At 39.6% G+C, this 22,589-nt stretch overlaps 1 protein-coding gene across 2 annotated transcripts in view; it reads left to right on the top strand.

Moving 5' to 3' along the window:
- Nucleotides 1-22,376, top strand: part of LOC143039884 (periodic tryptophan protein 2 homolog) — a 132,593-nt gene extending 110,217 nt beyond the window's left edge. For both annotated transcript variants that reach the window (XM_076210203.1, XM_076210204.1), the window contains 4 exons: nucleotides 416-559; nucleotides 3,048-3,122; nucleotides 13,532-13,757; nucleotides 22,150-22,376. In XM_076210203.1, coding sequence (XP_076066318.1) covers nucleotides 416-559; nucleotides 3,048-3,122; nucleotides 13,532-13,757; nucleotides 22,150-22,315 — 611 coding nt within the window. In that variant the 3' untranslated portion in view covers nucleotides 22,316-22,376. The remainder of the gene's footprint in view (nucleotides 1-415; nucleotides 560-3,047; nucleotides 3,123-13,531; nucleotides 13,758-22,149) is intronic.
- Nucleotides 22,377-22,589: the final 213 nt, after the last annotated feature.

Raw genomic sequence — 22,589 nt, forward strand, 5'->3', positions numbered from 1 at the left:
TCCCATAGAAATCAGGAATATTAACTAAACTATAAATACCCTTGACCAACTATATCATCATATATGAGGTAACACCAAACATTGTCATGAGATTGTTCATATAGATGTACTAGTAATTAATAATCCATAGAAGAATGAGCTGTAGCATTTACTCTTGGCAACTTGTGAAGTTATGAAGAATATCACAAAATTCAGGATTTCATTTAAATATAATGGCATATTGTTTATGTGCTCATTCAGTGAAATCTTCAAATTGAATGGTTTTGCATTTGATTGGGAAAAAATATATATTATCTAAACCATATTAATTGATGCAATCTTTTAATTGACTCCATGAATTTTGTCTGAATTGTGGTGTATCATTACATTGTATACATGTCTTTATTTATATCTTTTGTCTTTATGAACCATTTAGGCCAGAGTTGGGCAGCTTGCAGCAGTGAAGGACTCCTAGTATATTCCCTAGATAATGATTGGTTATTTGATCCCCTTTATTTGGACATTGCAAATAACCCCACAGCTGTGAGGCAAAAATTGAAGGAGAAAAGTTATTCAACAGGTTAGTTTATTATTATTATTATTATTATTATTATTATTATTATTTTTTTTTTTTTTTTCATTGATACCTTGCAAACACCATGTTTATCATTATTCATTTAACGAAAGAATATATATATGTTCATGTAACATTCTACACCCTCACGTCATTTACATATATAGCAAACATTTTCAGACCCAGTACTGAATCCTGTGGGACTCCACTTATCATTTCTGCCCAAGTAGAGTTTTTATCTTTGAGCACCACTCTCATTTTATCTCCCATGCAAGAAATCTTCCAACCATTTCAATAGTTTTTCATGTATACCTCTTATTGTTTCAAGTTTTCATAATAATTTTTTGTGTGATACTTCATCAAATGCCTTTTCTAAGTCTAGGAAAGCACAGTCTGCTCATTCATCCCTTTCTTGCATTATACGAGTATCTATGAACCTTGAGTAGAAACAGATCAAATTTGCGGCACATGATCTTCCCTGTCTAAATCTGAATTGTCTTGAATTTAGTATATTGTTCTCCAGACGTTTAGTCCATCTACTTTTGATAACTTTATCACAGAGACTGGTCTATAGTTTGTTGGGTCTTCCTTGTTTCCCCTTTCATATATTGGCATGATGGTGCCATTTTTCCAGTCTTCTGGTACCTCTCCTTCTTTGAGCAATCTATTATCTTGTATATTTTGTCTATTAATTCGTTCATATATTCTTTTAGTATCCAGTTTTCAATTCCGTCTGGGCTGTGTGAATTTCTGACATCAGTGTTCATTATTTGATCCCTTATTTCTTGTCTCACAGTTATTTCTCTCATTGGGAGGGATCTTTCTCCTCTTCCTTCATCCCAATTGTGTACGTTGTCTTTTGTGAGTACAGATTTGAAATGGTTGTTCATAATTTCAGCCATTTCTATATCCTCTGTGTATTCTATGTTCCCTTGAAATAGTTTTACTATTTCCATTTATTTTTTTAGTTTATGATTCACATACCTATTAAATAAATTATGTTGATCTTTACATTTGTTAGTTATGTCTTTTTCATATTTTCTTTTTTCTTCCCTGTGTATTTTTACATATTCATTTCTTAGTTTGATATGTATTTGCCACTTTTCATATATTTTTTTTTCCATCTTTTCCAAGCTTTGTCTCTTAATTTTTGCTTCACTTAATGTACACCTTTTCCTGTTTTGTATTGGTACATATTTATCCACTCCTTCATTACAGATTTTTTTTTTATATTGTTCATTTCTCTTCCACCTGTGTTGCTTCATTAAATAATTTTTCCCAACTCGCTTTTTGAAAGAAGTTTCCCAAAATTCGTTTTGTTATACCTCAGTCTTCCTTTTCTGTGTTTCTTTGTTCTCCTCATATATGTTTCCTCTTTTAGTTTGAGCTCAAGTAGTATGTGATCACTCTTCCCAATTGATGTATTCCATTTTATCCACAATTTCAGGCTCTGATGTAAATATTAAATCTAATCTCAATGGTTCTTTGTTATTTCTATTTTCGGTATTCTCTTTTCTCCATTGATTCATTGTGTATTCAGTGGTTGATGTTCAGAATTATGTTTCCCCAAAAGTCCTCTCCACCCTTCATTTTTATCTCCCAACATATTTCTTTATAGTTAAAATCACCCATGATTACTAGATTTCCTCTCAGCATTTCATTTAATATATGCCTTGTGTCTTCCAACATTTTGGAAGTGTCACTCTCCAAGAACGTGTTTTTGGGGGTCCATAGATCACAAATTTTCTACTTTTCATGTCACAATTCCACATTGTTTTCTCCTTCTGTGATCTTTGTCACATTTAAACCCTTCTTAGTCAAAAACATGACTCCTCCACCATGTTTTTCCTCTCTGTTTTTATCTAGCGATTGTATAAACCTTGTCCCATAGTATTTAATGGTAATGGCCCTTTTAATTTTGTCTCCACAATACCCATTATAACAGGTTTTTCTTCCACTAGATAATCATTTAATTCATCTAATCCTGAAATTAAACCATCTGTGTTGGTATAAGTAACTTTTTTTTTTTTTTTTTTTCTCTCCCTTTTTGCTTCTTTTTCCTGTGTTTCCTGTTATATACCATTTTCTCAACCTCAAGTTCAGCACACAAAAAAAAAAAAAAATACCTCATTTTGGTCTCCATTCTTCTCTCATTTTTTTTTTTTTTTCATTAGCTTCATTTTTTAGTGTTTTTTCTCTTTTCTCATCACTCATTTCCTTTTTATCCATATATTTTTGTAGTTTTCACTTTTTTGCAAACTTTGCTGTTTTTACTAATACTTCTGCTGTCATTTGTGACCTTAGTTTAATATTTAGAGGTCTTTTTTTTCTATTGAGTATTATCCCATCCTATGCACTTCTATTACCTTTTCTGTGTATAGAGAATATAGTGGCTCATATGTTGATTTATGGTATCACTTGATTATATGTATACAGTGTGTTTATTTTGAAAGTAAATCAAGTCAAATTTAAATGTCATTTTTATTTTTGTCAGCTCTGATGATGGCCATCCGTTTGAACATAGATAGTCTCAAGAAAGAAGTTTTGGAATCAATTCCCATCAACTATAGTAAGTTGATTTTATTTTATTTATTTATTCATTTATTTTATTTATTTTATATATATATATAAATATATATATGTATATGTATATCAAAACCCAACAGTGTCCATACTTCCATCAAGATGTGCAGTCTTAAGCGGGTGACACTTTCTTTAAAACTAGGCATAAAATCTATCTATTAACTAGTACTTAAAGTATTTCTTATCTATTAATGACATGATGGAAGCTACAACAAACTATGCCAGTGTGTTTGTAGATGACAATGATGCAAAAATCATGAAAAGAGTGAAAAACAAGGACTGTAGGCCAATGGAAAATGAATTTTGATACCATGAAATGTAACATATTGGAAATGGGTTAACATTGAAAGATCAAAGAGACAGAGGTGACTTGGTTATAGTATTCAGATCACGAAAGGAGGTAGATGACATTGACTGAAGTGATCTTTTGATTAGGGATAGGAGGTCATTAAGAGGTCATGAGAATGAATTGAGAAAGACTAAATGTCTTAAGAAATACAGTTTTCCATATTGATCCATAAATATTTGTAATAACTTCAGTGATATAGCCCAAGCAGAAACAATATTTGAATTGAAATCTAAATATGACAGTTGGAAAATAAGGGTATAAAACAAGTTGGAACCATACATAAATTTGAAGCTAGTTTTGATAGATTGGAGAACAAGAGTCAGGGTGCCATGACTGCTGCTTTTTTCCTGTATACTGTAATTAGGAGTACAAGAAGCAGCTGAGAGAGGAGTGGGAGGGAGTGAAGGATAGAGTAGAACTAGGAGTGGAGGAGGAATGGGGATGGTTCAAGGAGGGAGTCATAAGGTGTGCAAAGATGGTGTGTGGAACAAGGAGGACAGTAGGAAATAGAAGGAAAGGTAGTGAGTGGTGGGTTGAGGAATCAAAGAAGTCTGTAGAAGAGAAGAAGCAGGCTTTCATAGATTGGTTACAAATTTGGACGAGGGAATCATGAAAGGTACAAAGTAAAGAGAAGAGAAGAAAAGCATAAGATAATTTAGGAGGCAAAGAGGAGAGCAGATGTGAAATGGGGTAAGAGTATGACAGAAAATTTTGAAAGTAATAAAAAACAGTTTTGGAAAGATATTAAGAGAGGAATAGGAGGCAAATCAAGTAGAGAAGAAAAGGTAAAAGGTGCAGATGGAGAGATGATAATGGAAGAGAAGGCAATGAGTATTTTAGGGAGTTGGTAAATGTGAAGCAGGATAGCGAGGGAAAGATAGTTGCAGTGGGAAGTGCTAAGAAAATGACCGTGATGAGTGAGGAAAGTGGAGGAGAAATAAATAAAGATGAAGCAAAGGCAGCTGTTAAGTTGATAAGAGCAGGTAAGGCACATGGGTTGGATGGATGCCATGCAGAATGTCTGAAAAAAAGGGGTACAGTGATGGTGGACTGGCTGGTGAGGTTATTTAATGTTTGCTTAATTAAGAGAGGTTAGAGTGCCGGAGGACTGGAGGAGTGCCTGTATAGTTCCACTTCACAAGGGAAAGGGAGACAAGTGTGAGTGTAGTTGTTTCAGAGTGATCAGCTTGTTAAGTATAGTTGGGAAGGCTTATGGGAGGGTCTCGATTGAGCAGATTAGGAGAGGAACAGGTAAAATAATAGGTGAGGAATATTGTAGGTTTAGGACAGGTAGGGGTTGTGTAGATTAGATTTTTTTGGTAAGACAGATATGTGAGAAAGCTATAGGAAAAGGTAAGGCTGTATTTTGAGCTTTCATGGATCTGGAAAAGGTTTATGACAGGGTAGACAGGAAGGCACTGTGGGAAGTATTGCAGATATATGGGATAGGAGGAAAGCTGTTAAGAGCAGTCAAGAGTTTTTATGATAGTAGAGCTTGTGTTGGGATTAGAAATGGAGAGAGTGAGTGGTTTGAGGTAAAGATGGGACTTCGTCAGGGATGTGTTAGGTCGCCATGGGTGTTCAATTTATATATATGGGGAGGTGTGAGAGGTGAATGCAAGGGTAGTGGATCAGGGATTGGAGATGGTTGAAGAAAATGGAGAAAAAAGGGAGGTGAGCCAGTTGTTGTTTGCTGATGACACTGCGCTTGTAGCAGGATCAGAGGAGGGATTGAGGAAGTTAGTGATAGGGTTTGGGAAGGTGTGTGAAAGAAGAAAGTTGAAGATAAATGTGGGTAAAAGTAAGGTGATGAGATGTACAAGAGGAGAAAGTGGTAGCAGACTGGAAGTGAGTATTAAGGGAGAGAGACTGGAAGAAGTAGATAGTTTTAGATACTTGGGTGCAAATGTGCCAGGAAAGGGAGGAGTGGAGGTGGAGGTAGAATGTAGATTGAGAGAAGTAAGTAAATGTCTTGGTGGATTAAAAAGTGTAATGAGAAATAGACATTTGGGAATGGATGCTAAGAGGAGATTGTATGAAGGAGTGATTGTGCCGACAGCACTGTATGGGGCAGAAACATGGAACATAAGAGAGGAAGAGATGAGTTTGAATGTGTTTGAGATGAAATACCTGAGAAGTATGATAGGGTTACTAGGCTGGATAGAGTGAGAAATGAGGTGAGGAGGAGAACGGGGGTGGAAAGGGAGCTGGGAGATAGGGTTGATGAAAGAGTATTAGGATGGTTTGGACACATGGAAAGAATGAGTGCAGAAAGATTAGTAAAAAGGTGTGGAAGGCAGAGGTGTAAGGAGTGAATATGAGGGGTCAGCCTAGGATGAGATGGATGGATGGGGTAAAAGGGGCATTGGGAAAAAAGGGAATGTCTGTTGAGGAAGGACAAGAGAAGAGTGAATGGAGAATGGTTGTGTATGGATGATGCTGTGATGCTTGAGGGGGAGTGGGTGAGGGATGGGGGGTGAGGTAGTATGTATGAGAAATAAATTGATGTTACCTGAAGGGATTTCTCCCCATCTTCTCCTTTTCTGCATGAGGGGATGGAGAGGGGGGGGGTCACCGAATTAATGAAGCAGCCTTGCTGTGGATGTGCTGTGTCTTGCGACACTGCATCTGACCCAGGGCAGTGGACAAGATGCAGGGATGACCTGTCATATAGGAGGTGCCAAGATAAGAGAGAGGGGAGTGGAGTATGTAGGGGATGGAATGGGTGGGAGTGGTTTCCATGACTTTGTTTTTTGACTACCTCCCATGTAAGGGGAAAAATGCCTTTGGTATATGTATATACTATAATTAAGAAAATGAAAATTGAAAGAATATATACAATTGCTACAGCATCTGAACAGAAACATCACAAAGCTTATAAGTAAAAGGAAAAAGAAAACTGGAAGAAAAATTACAAGTACAAAAGATTAAAAAAATAATTGGAGAACAAAAGCCATAGAAAATTTAGAAATGGACCTACCAACCACGTATGAAGTAGTTAGAGCAACTTCAGGAAATCCAAGGCCTCATCAGACAACGAGACGCACTTAAACATAATACCCCCCATGCCTATCCCTCAAAACATAGCAGACCAAATACAAACACTAAACACTGTGATTGCCAATAAAATACACAAACAAAAAACACAAAATTGGCAAAATTTTATCAATACACTTGATCACAAAACAAACACCAGCAAATTGTACAAAACACTCAACAGCATTACACTATAATACAACACGCTCTCACGCAGCACTAATCACAACAACAGACAATCTACCCTCAGACAACAAGCAGACACACTCATAAATCATTTTGCACAGACAAGCCATCTCACTTCTCACCCTGTCGACCGACGCACTATTCGACGTAAGAAAGACTTTCCCACAGACTCAGACTAAACACCCTTCATAGACAGTCAGAAAAAACACATAATACATAATCTCAAGCACTCATCTGCCTGTGGCCCTGATAACATAAGTAACATCCACCTAAAACACATTGGACCACAAGGTATACACGCACTCACAAACATTGCAAACTACAGCTATTCACACAACACTATACCCAACATCTGGAAGCATGGTAAAATAATCACCATTCCAAAACCAAACAAAGACCCAACAATCCCAACATCGCACTGCCCAATCACACTTCTCTGCACCCCCTCTAAAGTCATTGAATGCCTAATACTTCAACTTGTCACACCACATATTCCCCTTGCTGACTCACAACATGGTTTTAGGCCATTACACTCCACACTCTTCTGATAAACCTCACACAAAGAATTTTAGATGGCATCAATTCAGATAGGCCCCACCACAGAACACTTCTTATAACATTAGACATTAGTAAAGCTTTTGATGCTATCCCCTGCCACAATCTAACAAATTTAATATATAACACAGACATGCACAATAACACCAAAAGATGGCTGGCCAATTATCTGGCAGGTAGGAATGCTTATGTGTCATATAATGGCCAATCATCGCACATCAGAAACATTAAGAATGGAGTACCACAGGGCTTTGTTCTCTCCCCCACCCTCTTTAATCTATACATGCATGACATACCCACACCAGACACCTCAGATATACAAATTGCTTCCTACACAGACGACATAACAATCACATGCACACATCGTAACACAGACAAAGCTGCAGAAATAATCCAGCCATACCTTGATACACTCAACACATAGTTCATCACAAGCAGACTCAAAATAGCTCCAACCAAATCTACAGTAACACTTCTCACGAACTGGACAAAAGAACACAAATACATACCTCATCTCTACATCAACAACACTAATACCACACACAAACACACTGAAAATTCTTGGTGTAACATACGATACATCCATGTCTTTCAAACAACACATCACAAACATAAAAACAAATGCACACCTAGACTTAACGCACTTAAGTCAATCACTGGAACAGCATTTGGACAAAACAAAGAAACTAATACGACAACATACAAACAATGCATACACTCAGTGATGAATTATGCGAGTCCTGCATGGGCTCCTAATCTCAGTGAGACACACCACAACACCCTTCAAATCATACAGAACAAAGCCCAAAAAACAATTACAGGCTGCACAAATACAACACCTACAGACCATTTACACCATGAAACAAAAGTCCTCAAAGTCAAGGACCACCTCGACATGAGAGGCACACAAACACTTGCCGCAGCCACCACAAACACATCACACCCGCTACACTACATAGCAGAACATCAACACACACCAAGAAACATTAAAACAACACCCAAAGACCTGTATCACACACAAGTACTCTCTTCTCTTCCTCCACAACCACCAAATACCAGCCTTCAGAGACATATTCATAATCATATCACTCACCGCTCCATTAACACACTGAAAGACAGCACATTGCTGCATGCCAGAACCCCTGATATCCACCCTTCTGAATCCTCTCTCCGATGAAAGGACAGAGTCCACGTGGCCAGACTGCGGTGCGGCCACCACCCAGCATTTCTAAGCTACCAGAAGAGGCTGGATGACCGCATTGTGAACAGCTGCCCAGGATGTAACACTTCACCCCATACCATACAACACATAATGGAAGACTGCATTATACACAATCATGCACGCAAACAACACAACATACACTCTATAAAGGATTTGTGGGAAAACCCAGTTTCGGCTTTGGCATTCCTTGGGGAGACGGGACTGCTCGGACAGACAGTCTAGGGAATGACAACAACAACAACAACTTCAGGAAAAGTACAATCACCCAAACAGCAATGCAATATCAATAAACATTTTCTCAAAAACAAATTATGGACTCAGTACTCAGGAGGGAAGATGGGTAGAGTATTTTAGAGAGCTGTAAAAGGTGCAGGAGGATAGAGAGGGATTGATGGTGGCAGTGAGAGGTGTTAAGAAAATGATGATGTTGGGAAAAGAAAAAGGAGTTTTGAAAATTATGAGACCAGGTGAGGCACCTAGGTTGGATGGTGTCATGCAGAGTGTCTCAAGAAGAGAGTTATAATAAAGTGGACTGGCTTGGCTAGTGAGGTTGTTTAATGTTTATTTAACCACTTCAGTACAAGTCAATGTCTCGTGTGCAGCATCAGCTGCCATATGTACAAGGCATCACACTACTTGCATTATAAGATATAAGTCACTGCTGTATTGTTCTCTTTTACTCTGAGTAATAATAAACACAGAAAATGTGATCAAACTAGTTAACAGAATGTGGGGGTAACTCATGTACAACTACAAAAAATATATATAGGTACACCTCACCTTAAGTCATTAACCACTTCGATACGATGACGCCTATGTAGGCGTCATGAGGAGCAAGTGGGTACGCGAGGATGCCGATGTCGGCGTCTTGATTATATTTATTATAGTTGTACCTGCATGACCCCCATACTCTGTAAACTGGCTTCATCATATTTTCTATGGTTATCAAAATTCACGGGTGAAAGAGAACGAGCAATACAACGGTAACTTTATTTTTTATAATGCGAGTATTATGACACAACATTGCACGTCTGGCAGCTAATGCTGCTCGCGAGATTTTGGTCCATATTGAAGGGGTTAATGTGTATTTAACCACTTAAGTACAAGTCAACGTCTCGTGTGCAGCATCAGCTGCCATATGTACAAGGCATCACACTACTTGCATTATAAGATGTAAGTCACTGCTGTATTACTTGTTCTCTTTTACTCTGAGTAATATTAAACACAGAAAATGTGATCAAACTAGTTCACAGAATGTGGGGATAACTCATGTACAACTACAAAAAATATATACAGGTACACCTCACCTTAAGTCGTTAATTTGTTCCAGGAGACACAGTGTAAGCTAAAAAAACAACACGAGTTGAATTTGCTTATGTAGGCTAGGTAGGCCTGGCTGGTAGGCTGTTGGCTAAACTATTAATTGACATTCCCCAGTACTGTATTTTACTTGTGAATGCATTTTCAATAAGACAAGGTTAATAAAAACCTGTTTTAAATTTCCAAACAGAACATTTAATATTTTGTAATAAAAAAAAAGTACCTGTACTTTGAATTTACCAATGCATACAATTTGGTGATGTTTACATCGCTAAAAGCTATTTCACAGTGTCGTACTTTATGCATTGTCAGTAACATACAGTAAAACAAAACAAAAAACATTGAAAAAATATTTTAAGCTTACAATCATTTTGTAATAAGTGAAAAATAGAATAAAGTATTTTTAATTTACCAATGCAGTACACACAATATGTTGATGTTTACATTGTAGACATAGATGGCTGAGGATTGTCAACGTCAACATCATCAGCTGATTCTCATTATTCGATGCATTTAAAAAACTGGTCAAGAGTGCCTTGAACCATCTTCTTTTCTTCAAGGATTAAATTATAAGAAGCAAAGGCTTCGTAATAAGCCCCCATTATCTTGGAAGACACCTGCTTTCTTTGATGATCTTCTTCAAGGTAGCAGGAAATTCTGCTGCTGCTTGTTCATAAGCTGATGCATTTTCACCTTGTCTTTTAAGGAAGTGATGATTTATCCTGTTTTTATATCTCATAAACCATCCAGTGTTTCAGAAGAAAGTCAAGCATAAGTACACATGGGAGAGGGTGGTGGATGGAAGGGTGGTAGATAGAGCGTTAATGGACTATATAGTGGTAGATAGGAGTACAATAGGAAGAATTAAGGATGTACAAGTGCTAAGGGGAGAGGGTGGGGGAATATCAGATAATTTTCTGGTGGAAGGTAAGTTGAGAGTGGAGGATAGATGGAGAAAGAGGAAAAGGACAAAAGGTAGGGGGTGCTTAGAGTGAACTCTTTAAATGAAAAGGAAAAGGAGTACAAGAAGAAGCTGAGAGAGGAGTGGGAGGGAGTGAAGGATAGAGTAGAGCTAGGAGTGGAGGAGGAATGGTGATGGTTCAAGAAGGGAGTCACAAAGTGTGCAAAGATGGTGTGTGGAACAAGAAGGACAGGAGGAAATAGAAGGAAGGGTAGTGAATGGTGGGATAAGGAAACAAAGAAGGTTGTAGAAGAGAAGCGAGGTTTCACAGATTGGTTACAAAATAGGACGAGGGAGTCATATGAGAGGTACAAAGAAAAGAGAAGTAAAGCATAAGGTAAAGGAGGCAAAGAGGAGAGCAGATGTGAAATGGGGTAAGAGTATGACAGAAAATTTTGAAAGTAATAAAAAGATGTTTTGGAAAGAAATTAAGAGAGGAAGAGGAGGCAAATCAAGTAGAGAAGAAAAGGTAAAAGGTGCAGATGGAGAGATAATAATGGAAGAGAAGGCAGTAAGGGCAGAATATTTTAGGGAGTTGCTAAATGTGAAGGAGGATAGGGAGGGAAAGATAGTTACATATACCAAGGCTTTTTCCCCCTTGCAAGGGAGGTAGCCAAAAAGAAAAAGGCATAAAATCATTCCCACCCATTCCATCCCTAAATACATTCCACTCCCCTCCACCCTCCCTCCCATCTTGGCACCTCCTGGATGACGGGTCATCCCTGCACCTTGTCCACTGCCTTGGGTCAGAAGCAGTGTCACAAGTCACAGCACATCCACAGCAAGGCCACTTCATTAAATCGGCGACCCCCTGTTTCCGTCCCCCCATGCATAAAAGGAGAAGACGGGGAGAAATCACTTCGGGCTGCGTCCAATTTTGCTCACACATACTCCCTCACCCCCCATCCCCCCACCCATTCCACCTCATGCATCACAACATCATCCATATACAACCATTCTCCATTCACCCCTGTCTTCTGTCCTCTCCTGTCCTTCATCAAAAGACATTCCCCTATTCCCCAAAGCCCCCTTCACCCCATCCATCCACCTCATCCTAGGACGTCCCCTCATGTTCACTCCCTCCACATCTGCCTTCCATACCTCTTTTACCAGTCTTTCTTCACTCATTCTTTCCATGTGTCCAAACCATCCTAATACTCTTTCATCAACCCTATCTCCCAACTCCCTTTCCACCCCTGTTCTCCTCCTCACCTCCTTATTTCTCACTCTATCTAGCCTAGTAAACCCCATCATACTTCTCAGACACCTCATCTCAAACACATTCAAACTCCTCTCTTCCTCTCTTATGTTCCATGTTTCTGCCCCATACAGTGCTGTTGGCACAATCACTCCTTCATACAATCTCCTCTTAGCATTCATTCCCAAATGTCTGTTTCTCTTTACACTTTTTAATCCACCAAGGCATTTACTCACTTCTCTCAATCTACATTCTACCTCCACCTCCACTCCACCTTTTCCTGCCACATTTGCACCCAAGTATCTAAAACTCTCCACTTCCTCCAGTCGCTCTCCCTTAATGCTCACTTCCAGTCTGCTGCCACTTTCACCCCTTGTACATCTCATCACCTTACTTTTACCCACATTTATCTTCAGCTTTCTTCTTTCACACTCCCAAACTCTGTCACCAACTTCCTCAATCCCTCCTCCAATCTTGCCACAAGTGCAGTGTCATCCGCAAACAACAACTGGCTCACCTCCCACTTTTCTCCATTTTCTTTAACCATTTCCAATCCCTTACCCACCACCCTTGCATTTACCTCTCGCACCACCCCATCCATGTACAAGTTGAACAGTAAGGGCGACATAACACATCCCTGACGAAGTCCCACCTTTACCTTGAACCACTCACTCTCTCCATTTCTTATCCTAACACATGCTCTACTACTCTTGTAAAAACTCTTGACAGCTCCTAGAAGCTTTCCTCCTATCCCGTATATCTGCAAAACCTCCCATAGTGCCTTCCTGTCTACCCTGTCGTAAGCCTTTTCCAGATCCATAAAAGCCCAAAAAACATCCTTCCCTTTTCCTATAGCTTTCTCGCATATCTGTCTTACCACAAAAATCTGATCTACACAACCTCTACCCATCCTAAATCCACACTGTTCCTCACCAATTACTCCCTCTGTTCCTCTCCTAATCCTCTCAATCAAGATCCTCCCATAAGCCTTCCCAGCTACACTTAACAAGCTAATCCCTCTGAAACTACTACACTCACACTTGTCCCCTTTTCCCTTGTACGGTATCCGCTAGATATTTTGAAGAGGAAAGAGCAGGGAGAAGGTACATCTGCCATATCCTATTATTACATGTTATAAAGGGTTCGATATACAGTAATTTCAATTTGTGGTAAGGTTTTCAGGAAAGCATATGTACCGTATAACGAGGACTTACTGTACCAACACTGAACAAGTGTGGCCATTGAAACCAACTGCCCCAGATGCAGCCATAACACAGAAGACTCTAAACATCTCACATTATACCTCCTGCAAGGGAGACCTAGGGCAAGGGATTGATTCCACTCTGAGCATTGTCCCTATTCTCATTTTCTTTGTTTTCATCTGTTCTAGTAACTAGGATAAATATTATCATATATATGTACTGTGAAGCAGGTTGGTTTTGGCTATGATTTGTGTGATGGTCATCTTTGAATATTACAGTTGACAGGGATCATTATTTTTTCATTTGTTGAAATAAAATGCCATCACTGTATTTTAGACTGTTTATTTTTACTTGTTCTTTTCACAGTTAGTGTAGTGGTGAATGAGCTCCCAGAAACTTATGTTGAAGGCACTTTAACCTTTATGTCAAATATCTTGGACAAAACTAGTCATCTTGGTTTGTACACCAAGTGGGTAACAACACTGGTGATGCATCATGGTAATTCACTCAAAAGAAGAGCAGCAGAGATTCATCCAGTGCTCACTGCTCTGGAAAGAGCTCTCTCAACTCATCATTTGAACCTCAGCAAAGTGTAAGTTAATCATGCTTATGTGATTTTTTGTAAATTATTTAGTATATACTGTGCAGTACAGTGAGGCAGCATATACTAAATGTATTGCATTGCAGTGTATGAAGGGACAGGGATGACCCTTTATCCATAAGGAGCTAAGATAAGGATAAGATATGGGTGTAAGACTGGTGAAGGATGGCTGAATAACTTGACTAGGCTACCTCCCTTTTAAGGGAGAAAGGGTCTTTTTGTATGTGTATATATGTATTTAGTACATGTCACAAAGGTATTTGACCACAAGTTATTTGCTATCACTACCGTAGCACTTTAGTGGCATTCCTCTGAAAGTGAGAGTTACTGTCACCTGAACTTACAACTGCTACAGCTGAGTCACCTTGCCAAACCCAGCTCAGACAAATAATGTCCTTCTTGCCTTCCCAAACTCTATCACTAGCTTCCTTAATTCCTCCTCTGATCCTGTTACAAGCTCAGTGTTGTCACCAAACATCAACAGGCTTATCTTCCGTATTTCTCCATTTTCTTTAACAATCTTCAGTCCCCGTCTCATTACCCTTGTGTTTACCTCTCACACCATCCCATCCATGTTTAAATTGAACAGCCAAGATAATATAACGCATCCCTGGTGAAGTCCCACCTTTACCTCAAACCACTCTCTCCATTTCTAATTCTAACACAGGCTCTACTACTCATGTAAAAACTCTTGACTGCTCTTAACAGCTTTCCTCCTATCTCATATACAATGAGACCTCTCATTAACGGATGTTAATTAGCTGTGTTTTCGGTGTTTTGGAGTGGTTTTTGGGTGGCATAGTGATTGCACATACTAAACAATAGCACCAAAAACACCGAAAACACCGCAAACACAGCTAATTAACCCCCGTTAATGAGAGGTTTCACTGTATCTGCAATACCACAGTGCCTTCCTGTCTACCTGGTCATAAACCTTTTCCAAATCCATCAAGGCCCAAAAAACATCCTTACCTTTTCCTACAGCTTTCTCACATATGTCTTACCACAAAAATCTGATCCATGCAATCCCTACCTGTCCTAAACCCACACTGTTCCTCTCCTTATTCTCTCAATCAAAACCCTCCCATAAGCCTTCCCAACTACACTCAACAAAATGATCCCTCTGAAACTACTACACTCACACTTGTCCCCATTTTCCATGTAAAGCCAAACTATACAGGCACTCCTCCAGTCCTCTGGCACTCTACCCTCTTTTAGACAAACATCAAACAACCTCACCAACCAGTCTACCATCACTGTACCTCCCTTTTTAAGGCACTTCGTATGACACTGATCCAACCCAGGTGCCTTACCTGCTCTCATCATCTTAATAACTGATTTCATTACATCTTTCCTTATTTCACCTCCATTTTCCTCATTCATCACTGTCTTTTTGTTAATGCTTCCCACTGCAACTACCTTTTCCTCCCTATCCTCCTTCACATTTAGCAACTCCCTAAAATACTCTGCTCATATTCCTCTTACTGCTGTCACTTCCATTATCATCCCTCCATCTGCACCTTTTACCTTTTCTTCTCTACTTGATTCACCTCCTCTTCCTCTCTTAATTTCCTTCCAAAACCTCTTTTTATTCACTTTCAAAATTTTCTGTCATAATCTTACCCCATTTCACATCCTTGCTCTCCTCTTTGCCTCTTGTATCTTATAGTTTACTTCTCTTTTCTTTGTATCTCTCATATGATTCTCTCACCCTATTTTGTAACCAATCTTTGAATGCTCACTTCTTCTCTTCTACAACCTTCTTTGCTTCATCATCCCACCACTTACTACCCTTCTATTTCCTCCTGTACTCCTTGTTCCACACACCAACTTAGCACACTTTGTGACTCCCTCCTTGAAACATCACCATTCCTCCTTCACTCCTAGTTCTCCTCTATCCTTCACTCCCACTCCTCTCTCAACTTCTTGCACTCTTTTTCTTTTCTTTTTTCTCATTTAAGCAGTTTACTTTAACCACCTCCCTACATTCTGTCCTTTTCCTCTTTCTCCATATATCCTCCACTTTCAACTTACCTTCCACCAAAAAATGATCTTATATTCCCCCACTCTCTCCTCTAAGGACATGCACATCCAAAACTCTTTGTACTCTTCTGGTTACCGCTATGTAGTCCATTAAAACCCTATCTACCACCCATCCACCACCCTGTCCCATATGTACTTATGCTTGACTTTCTTCCAAAACACTGTATTTATCATCAACTTTCTTGACACATCACCATCAACTCTCCATTTCATTTTTTTCTGGGAACTCCACACTTCCCAACCACTCCGTTTGTTGGTTCATTTCCTACCCTAGTATTAAGATCTCCCAATACCACTACATTGACATTTCTCCCCAAACCCTTTATGCCTTCATTTAAATCTATCCAAAAAGCCTCCCTTTCCTCTACCCTCTTCTCTTTGTTAGGCAGAAGCTAGTGCTTCCAAACTATTAAAGCAGTATAGGTGCCGGTATTGGACATGGCCTACGAAATTTTTCTCTGGTATAGTATGTGATCTACCAGACTTTTATTTCAGTATGAACCTGTCCCTTAAGCTTTAATAGATTGGGAGCGCTAACCGTGGCCAAACTAAGGCGGAATGCACCAAGGAATGCTCCCAGCTCTGGTGTTTACAAAAACCCAGATCTCCCTTCACAGTTTCACTTTCATCCACATTAACCTTGAAGAAATTTCCTTCCACTCCACAACACATTTATCTATCTCTTCACTTACCAGTATAGCCATCCCTTCTCTCCCTCATCCTCTCTTCAGTCCTGACACCCTCCCAACTACACTTCCAAACTCAATCTTGCCCCTCCCTTTCAGCTTAGTTACTCAATCCCAACACATCCATCTTCTCAAAAACATACTGCCTCTCTCTCCCTTTCTACTTTCATCCATACCACATCCATGAACATTAAAAGACCCCAAACCTAAGGGTTCTGGTTGGAAAATTCCTTCCAGACCCTCTTATGCCTTTGCTTTTTTTCAGAAATGTCCCCTTTGGAGCTACAGTGAGTAGGGTGCCTAGTCATGTCACCATCCCTTTTTTGTTGGTGCCCTCAGGTGGTGAAAGATCACTGTTATTTACTGGGTGTTTTGTACTTAGTTTTTCTTATTTGGATATGCATGAGGAGCTAGTATTTACCTAGTTTTATTTTACGTGATGAGAGCTATGCTTATAGTGACCCATTTTCATATCTCTCCACATCCAGTTTATTCTTAAAATCGTGTATAATTTTGGCATTCACTGTTTCTCCGTTCAGTTTGTTCCAGACATCAATCACTCTATGTGGGAAGCTATTCTTTTTCAGGTCCCTTCTGTAGCTGTCTTTCTTTAGTGTCTTTTCGTGTCCTCTCATTTCTCCTCTGTCCCACTTTAATAAGTCGTCTCTGTCAAGAATATCCATCCCTTTCATAATTCTGAAAATGGTAAAAAAATCGCCTCTTTCTCATCTCTGTTCCAGAGATGACAGATGTAATTTTTCCAATCTTTGTTCGTATGTCAGGTTTGTCAGTGTAGGCGCCATCTTTGTCGCTGCTCTTTGTATTCTTTTTAAATTTTTTATGTTCTTTGTGCTAGGTATCCATAGTGTTGCAGCATATTCTAGTTTAGGTCTTATCAGTGTAACAACTATTTTTTTTAACCATCTCCTCATCTATGTAGTCAAAGACCACTTTCATTGACCTCAATGAGTTATAAGTCTCTCCAAATAATTTATTGACATGTTTATCAAGTGTCAAGTCACTTGAGATGATTACTCTCAGGCCCCTTTCTGAATCGACTTTTTTAACTTCTTTGTTTCCAATTTTATACTGTCCCGATATTCTATTTTTACTTTTTCCAAATTCCATTATGCTACATTTTTTTAATGTTGAAATTCATCCCTCTTTTCTGACTCCATTCCCATATTTTGTCTAGCTCTTCTTGTAGTGATATGATAGTGCATCCTGAAGCCATTTTGAAAGCTTTTTCCTTAGTAGTGTGTGGGCCATGATTGTAAGTTTTTGCCAGAGTATAGGGAGGAAAGTGCTCCAAGTGGCTCAAAGCAGCAAATAACTTTAAATTGTTCTACAAATTGATCAGAGGATGTTGTTTCCTCAAATAAGTCAAACTGAATGACATCACCAGCTAATGTGTCATGCTTGTCTATTTTGGATGTTAAGATGGATATGTTTGCTTCGTCATCTGTGGCATTCCTACGTAGTATTTCTGAGTGAACCTCAGTGGGGAAATTGTGCACAGGAATGTTCCTGTCATTGAAGAGTGGTAAAGTTGTCTCATCTTTGTGTCCAATGGGCTTTGGACACATGTATTGAATAAAATTGTGTGGAAACCATTTTGCTTCTTGGCACTGAGAATGGAAAAATATCTACTTACCCAAGATGATGTCAGAGTAATAATCGATGATGGTGCTGCAGTGGTGGGAAGATGGAAGGATTCAATGCTGGAAACAGGGGGAGCAATTAGTATATTGTTTGTAAGTTTAGAAAATATATAACCAAGATGTGTAGGTATATAAGAGAAAAGAGGGCAGAGATCTTGCGCAACTGGTCCAACTTGTGCGATGGTGGAGAAAGGTGGTCCAATGTCTCTGTGTTGACGTGGTGGAGGCAGCGGGCAGCATGAATGCTGGAGAATGCCTCGGAGGGGGACTTCCTCGTAGATGCTGAAGAATGCCTCAGAGGGGGATTTCCTCATAGAATCTGGAGAATGCCATGGAGGGGATTTCCTCGTCATAGGTATTGGAGGAATGTCTCGGAGGGGGCTTCCTCATTGTAGATGCTGTAGGATGCACAGCGTAAAAGTAGGGCTTTGCTTTGTAGTTGGATGGTGGACAATGCAGCTAAGAGGGATTGCCTCGTATGTAATTGCTTCAGTGAGGATCAAAGCTGCTGTTGTTGAGTTGTTTGCTTCAGAGTGGCATTGAGAGTGAGTGATGCAGCGAAGAGCGTCGGTGCTTTGGCTCGTAAGTGGAGTGCTGGAAAGGTGCTTTGAAGGCATTTAGTGTTGAACTGCTGCTTTGATGTCCACCACTGTAGGAGTTAGAATGTAGATTCGAATCCCTCTGCTAGCAGCCAGAAAGTAGTGCCTTGGAGGAATATGTAGAGTTTGAGTTTCATATCCCACCATTGGCCACCAGAATGGAGAGGGTATTTTTAACTCTACATTGGTGAATTAAAGTCTGTTAGTCTTCTTTCCTTTACTGTGCCAGACAGCTTTCTGCTCTACAAATACAAGGCAAGCTCCATTCAAACATCAGGGGTTGCCAGAAATGTTTTCTATATACATGCACTGAGTCTATTCTTTGCTCAGGGCATTGCCAGGAAAAGTTGGTGGGTTGGGTCACTTGAACATTTGACTTTTCCCTCGGGAGATCCGCAACAATGTTGGAGTACCCTTTTGTAGCATATGTGTATTTAATTAGTTGTATTATATGGGAAGGGAGCTATGCTCATGGTGACCCATCTTCGTATCTTTCAGCATCAAGTTTTTTCTTAAAATCTTGAATAGTATTTGCACACACTGTTTCTTTATCTAAGTTATTCCATATATCCAGCACTCTGTATGGGAAGCTATTCTTTTTCTGATCTCTTCTGTAGTTGTCTTTTTTTAGTTTCTTTTCATGACCTCTTGTTTTTCCATTGTCATTTTTTAGTAAATCTTTTCTGTCAAGGATTTCCATTCCTTTCATGATTCTAAATATAGTCAGCAGATCACCTCTTTCTCTTCTTTGCTCTAGTGTTGGTAGTTCTAATTTCGACAATCTTTGTTCATTTGGAAAGAGCTGGTGCCAACTTTGTTGTTGCTCTCTGTATTCTTTCTAGTTTCTTTATATTCTTTTTAGTACTAGGTGTCCATAGTGTCGCTGCATATTCCAGTTTTGAAAATGATATATGTTTATATATGTTTATATTGTTATATAATTATATGTTATATTATTAGGTTACAAAATAGGATGAGGGAGTCATATGAGAGGTACAAAGAAAAGAGAAGTAAAGCAAAAGGTAAAGGAGGCAAAGAGGAGAGCAGATGTGAAATGGGGTAAGAGTATGACAGAAAATTTTGAAAGTAATAAAAAGATGTTTTGGAAAAAAATTAAGAGAGGAAGAGGAGGCAAATCAAGTAGAGAAGAAAAGGTAAAAGGTGCAGATGGAGAGATGATAATGGAAGAGAAGGCAGTAAGGGGAAGATGGGCAGAATATTTTAGGGAGTTGCTAAATGTGAAGGAGGATAGGGAGGGAAAGATAGCTGCAGTGGGAAATGTTAAGAAAATGACCGTGATGAGTGAGGAAAATGGAGGAGAAATAAGGAAGGATGAAGTGAAGGCAGTTGTTAAGATGATGAAAGCAGGTAAGGCACCTGGTCTGGATGGATGCCATGCAGAATGTCTAAAAAAAGGAGGTATAGTGATGGTGGACTGGCTGGTGAGGTTAATTAATGTTTGCTGGAGAGAGGGTAGAGTGCCGGAGGACTGGAGGAGTGCCTGTATAGTTCCACTTTACAAGGGAAAAGGAGACAAGTGTGAATGTAGTAGTTTCAGAGGGATTAGCTTGTTAAGTGTAGTTGGGAAGGCTTATGGGAGGATCTTGATTGAGAGGATTAGGAGAGGAACAGGGAGTAATTGGTGAGGAACAGTGTGGATTTAGATCGGGTAGAGGTTGTGTAGATCAGATTTTTGTGGTAAGCCAAATATGTGAGAAAGCTATAGGAAAGGGGAAGGATGTTTTTTGGGCCTTTATGGACCTGGAAAAGGCTTACGACAGGGTAGACAGAAAGGCACTGTGGGAGGTTTTGCGGATATACGGGATAGGAGGAAAGCTTCTGGGAGCTGTCAAGAGTTTTTACAAAAGTAGTAGAGCTTGTGTCAGGATTAGAAATGGAGAGAGTGAGTGGTTCGAGGTAAAGGTGGGACTTCGTCAAGGATGCGTTATGTCGCCCTGGCTGTTCAACTTATACATGGATGGGGTAGTGCGAGAGGTAAATGCAAGGGTAGTGGGTGAGGGATTGGAGATGATTAAAGAAAATGGAGAAAAGTGGGAGGTGAGCCAGCTGTTGTTTGCGGACGACACTGCGCTTGTGGCAGGATCGGAGGAGGGATTGAGGAAGTTGGTGACAGAGTTTGGAAGAGTGTGTGATAGAAGAAAGCTGAAGATAAATGTGGGTAAAAGTAAGGTAATGAGATGTACAATGGGTGAAAGTGGTAGTAGTCTGGAAGTGAGCATTAAGGGAGAGCAACTGGAGGAAGTGGTTAGTTTTAGATACTTGGGTGCAAATGTGGCAGGAAAAGGTGGAGTGAAGGTGGAGGTAGAATGTAGATTGAGAGAAGTAAGTAAATGCCTTGGTGGATTAAAAAGTGTAATGAGGAATAGACATTTGGGAATGGATGCTAAGAGGAGACTATATGAAGGAGTGATTGTGCCAACAGCACTGTATGGGGCAGAAACAAGGAACATAAGAGAGGAAGTGAGAAGGAGTTTGAATGTGTTTGAGATGAGGTGTCTGAGAAGTAAGATGGGGATTACTAGGCTGGATAGAGTGAGAAATGAGGAGGTGAGGAGAACAGGGGTGGAAAGGGGGTTGGGAGATAGGGTTGATGAAAGAGTATTAGGATGGTTTGGACACATGGAAAGAATGAGTGAAGAAAGACTAGTAAAGGAGGTATGGAAGGCAGATGTGGAGGGAGTGAACATGAGGGGACGTCCTAGGATGAGATGGATGGATGGGGTGAAGGGGGCTTTGGGGAAGAGGGGAATGTCTGTTGAGGAAGGACAGGAGAGGACAGAAGACAGGGGTGAATGGAGAATGGTTGTATATGGATGATGTTGTGATGCATGAGGTGGAATGGGTGGGGGGATGGGGGGTGAGGTAGTATGTGTAAGCAAATTTTGACGCAGCCCAAAGGGATTTCTCCCCGTCTTCTCCTTTATGCATGGGGGGACGGAGAGGTGGGGTCACCGATTTAATGAAGCGGCCTTGCTGTGGATGTGCTGTGTCTTGCGACACTGCTTCTGACCCAGGGCAGTGGACAAGGTGCAGGGATGACCTGTCATCCAGGAGGTGCTAAGATGAGAGTGAGGGTGGAGGTGTGTGGAGTGTATTCAGGGATGGAATGGGTGGGAATGATTTTATGCCTTTTCCTTTTTGGCTACCTCCCTTGTAAGGGGGAAAAAGCCTTGGTATATATTATAAAGTAGACTTTGGTTTTAAGTAACATGTGATTTGTACTGCCTTGTCATAGAAGGGGAAATAAAACTTGGTTAAACTTGTTTGTTTTGCCATGTTCTCTGTCGTGTTGATTGTAGAATATGTACACCCTTAGATAATTTGTTAATTCAGTTTCCAGGGAGCATTGATAATTCTTGTTACTTTTCTACAGATGTGATCGTAATGAACATTTTTTAAGCTATCTGCTAGCCCAAGTGTCCTTAAGAAGCAGACAGAAAATCATGAAGATAGATGAAAAATCAGACGAAGGTGACATCAAGGACAACAAAGAGTTAAATGAAGAAGAAGGATCATTAGAAGCCATGTTTGAAGACTGAATGCATTGTATCATCCAAAGATTGTAATGGAAAAGAGTAAAGATTTTCATATTTTGTTGTTTTAATATTATTTCAATATCCTTTACAAATGATATAAGGAACATGATGTTTATGGGGAGCAAAGGTTATCTCTCCCAGTTATCCAGCACTTGTCAAGAATTTTATTTCGAGACCCTACAACTCTTCATTTCCTCAATCAAGAGGATAGTAAGATCCCAAAGTGAGACTAGATACCTGGAAAAGGAGAACCAACTACTCCCCCACCACCTCCAAT

This window comes from Oratosquilla oratoria, chromosome 27 (genome assembly GCF_046742065.1).
Source record: "Oratosquilla oratoria isolate Oo_2021 chromosome 27, ASM4674206v1, whole genome shotgun sequence".
Classification (NCBI taxonomy): domain Eukaryota; kingdom Metazoa; phylum Arthropoda; class Malacostraca; order Stomatopoda; family Squillidae; genus Oratosquilla; species Oratosquilla oratoria.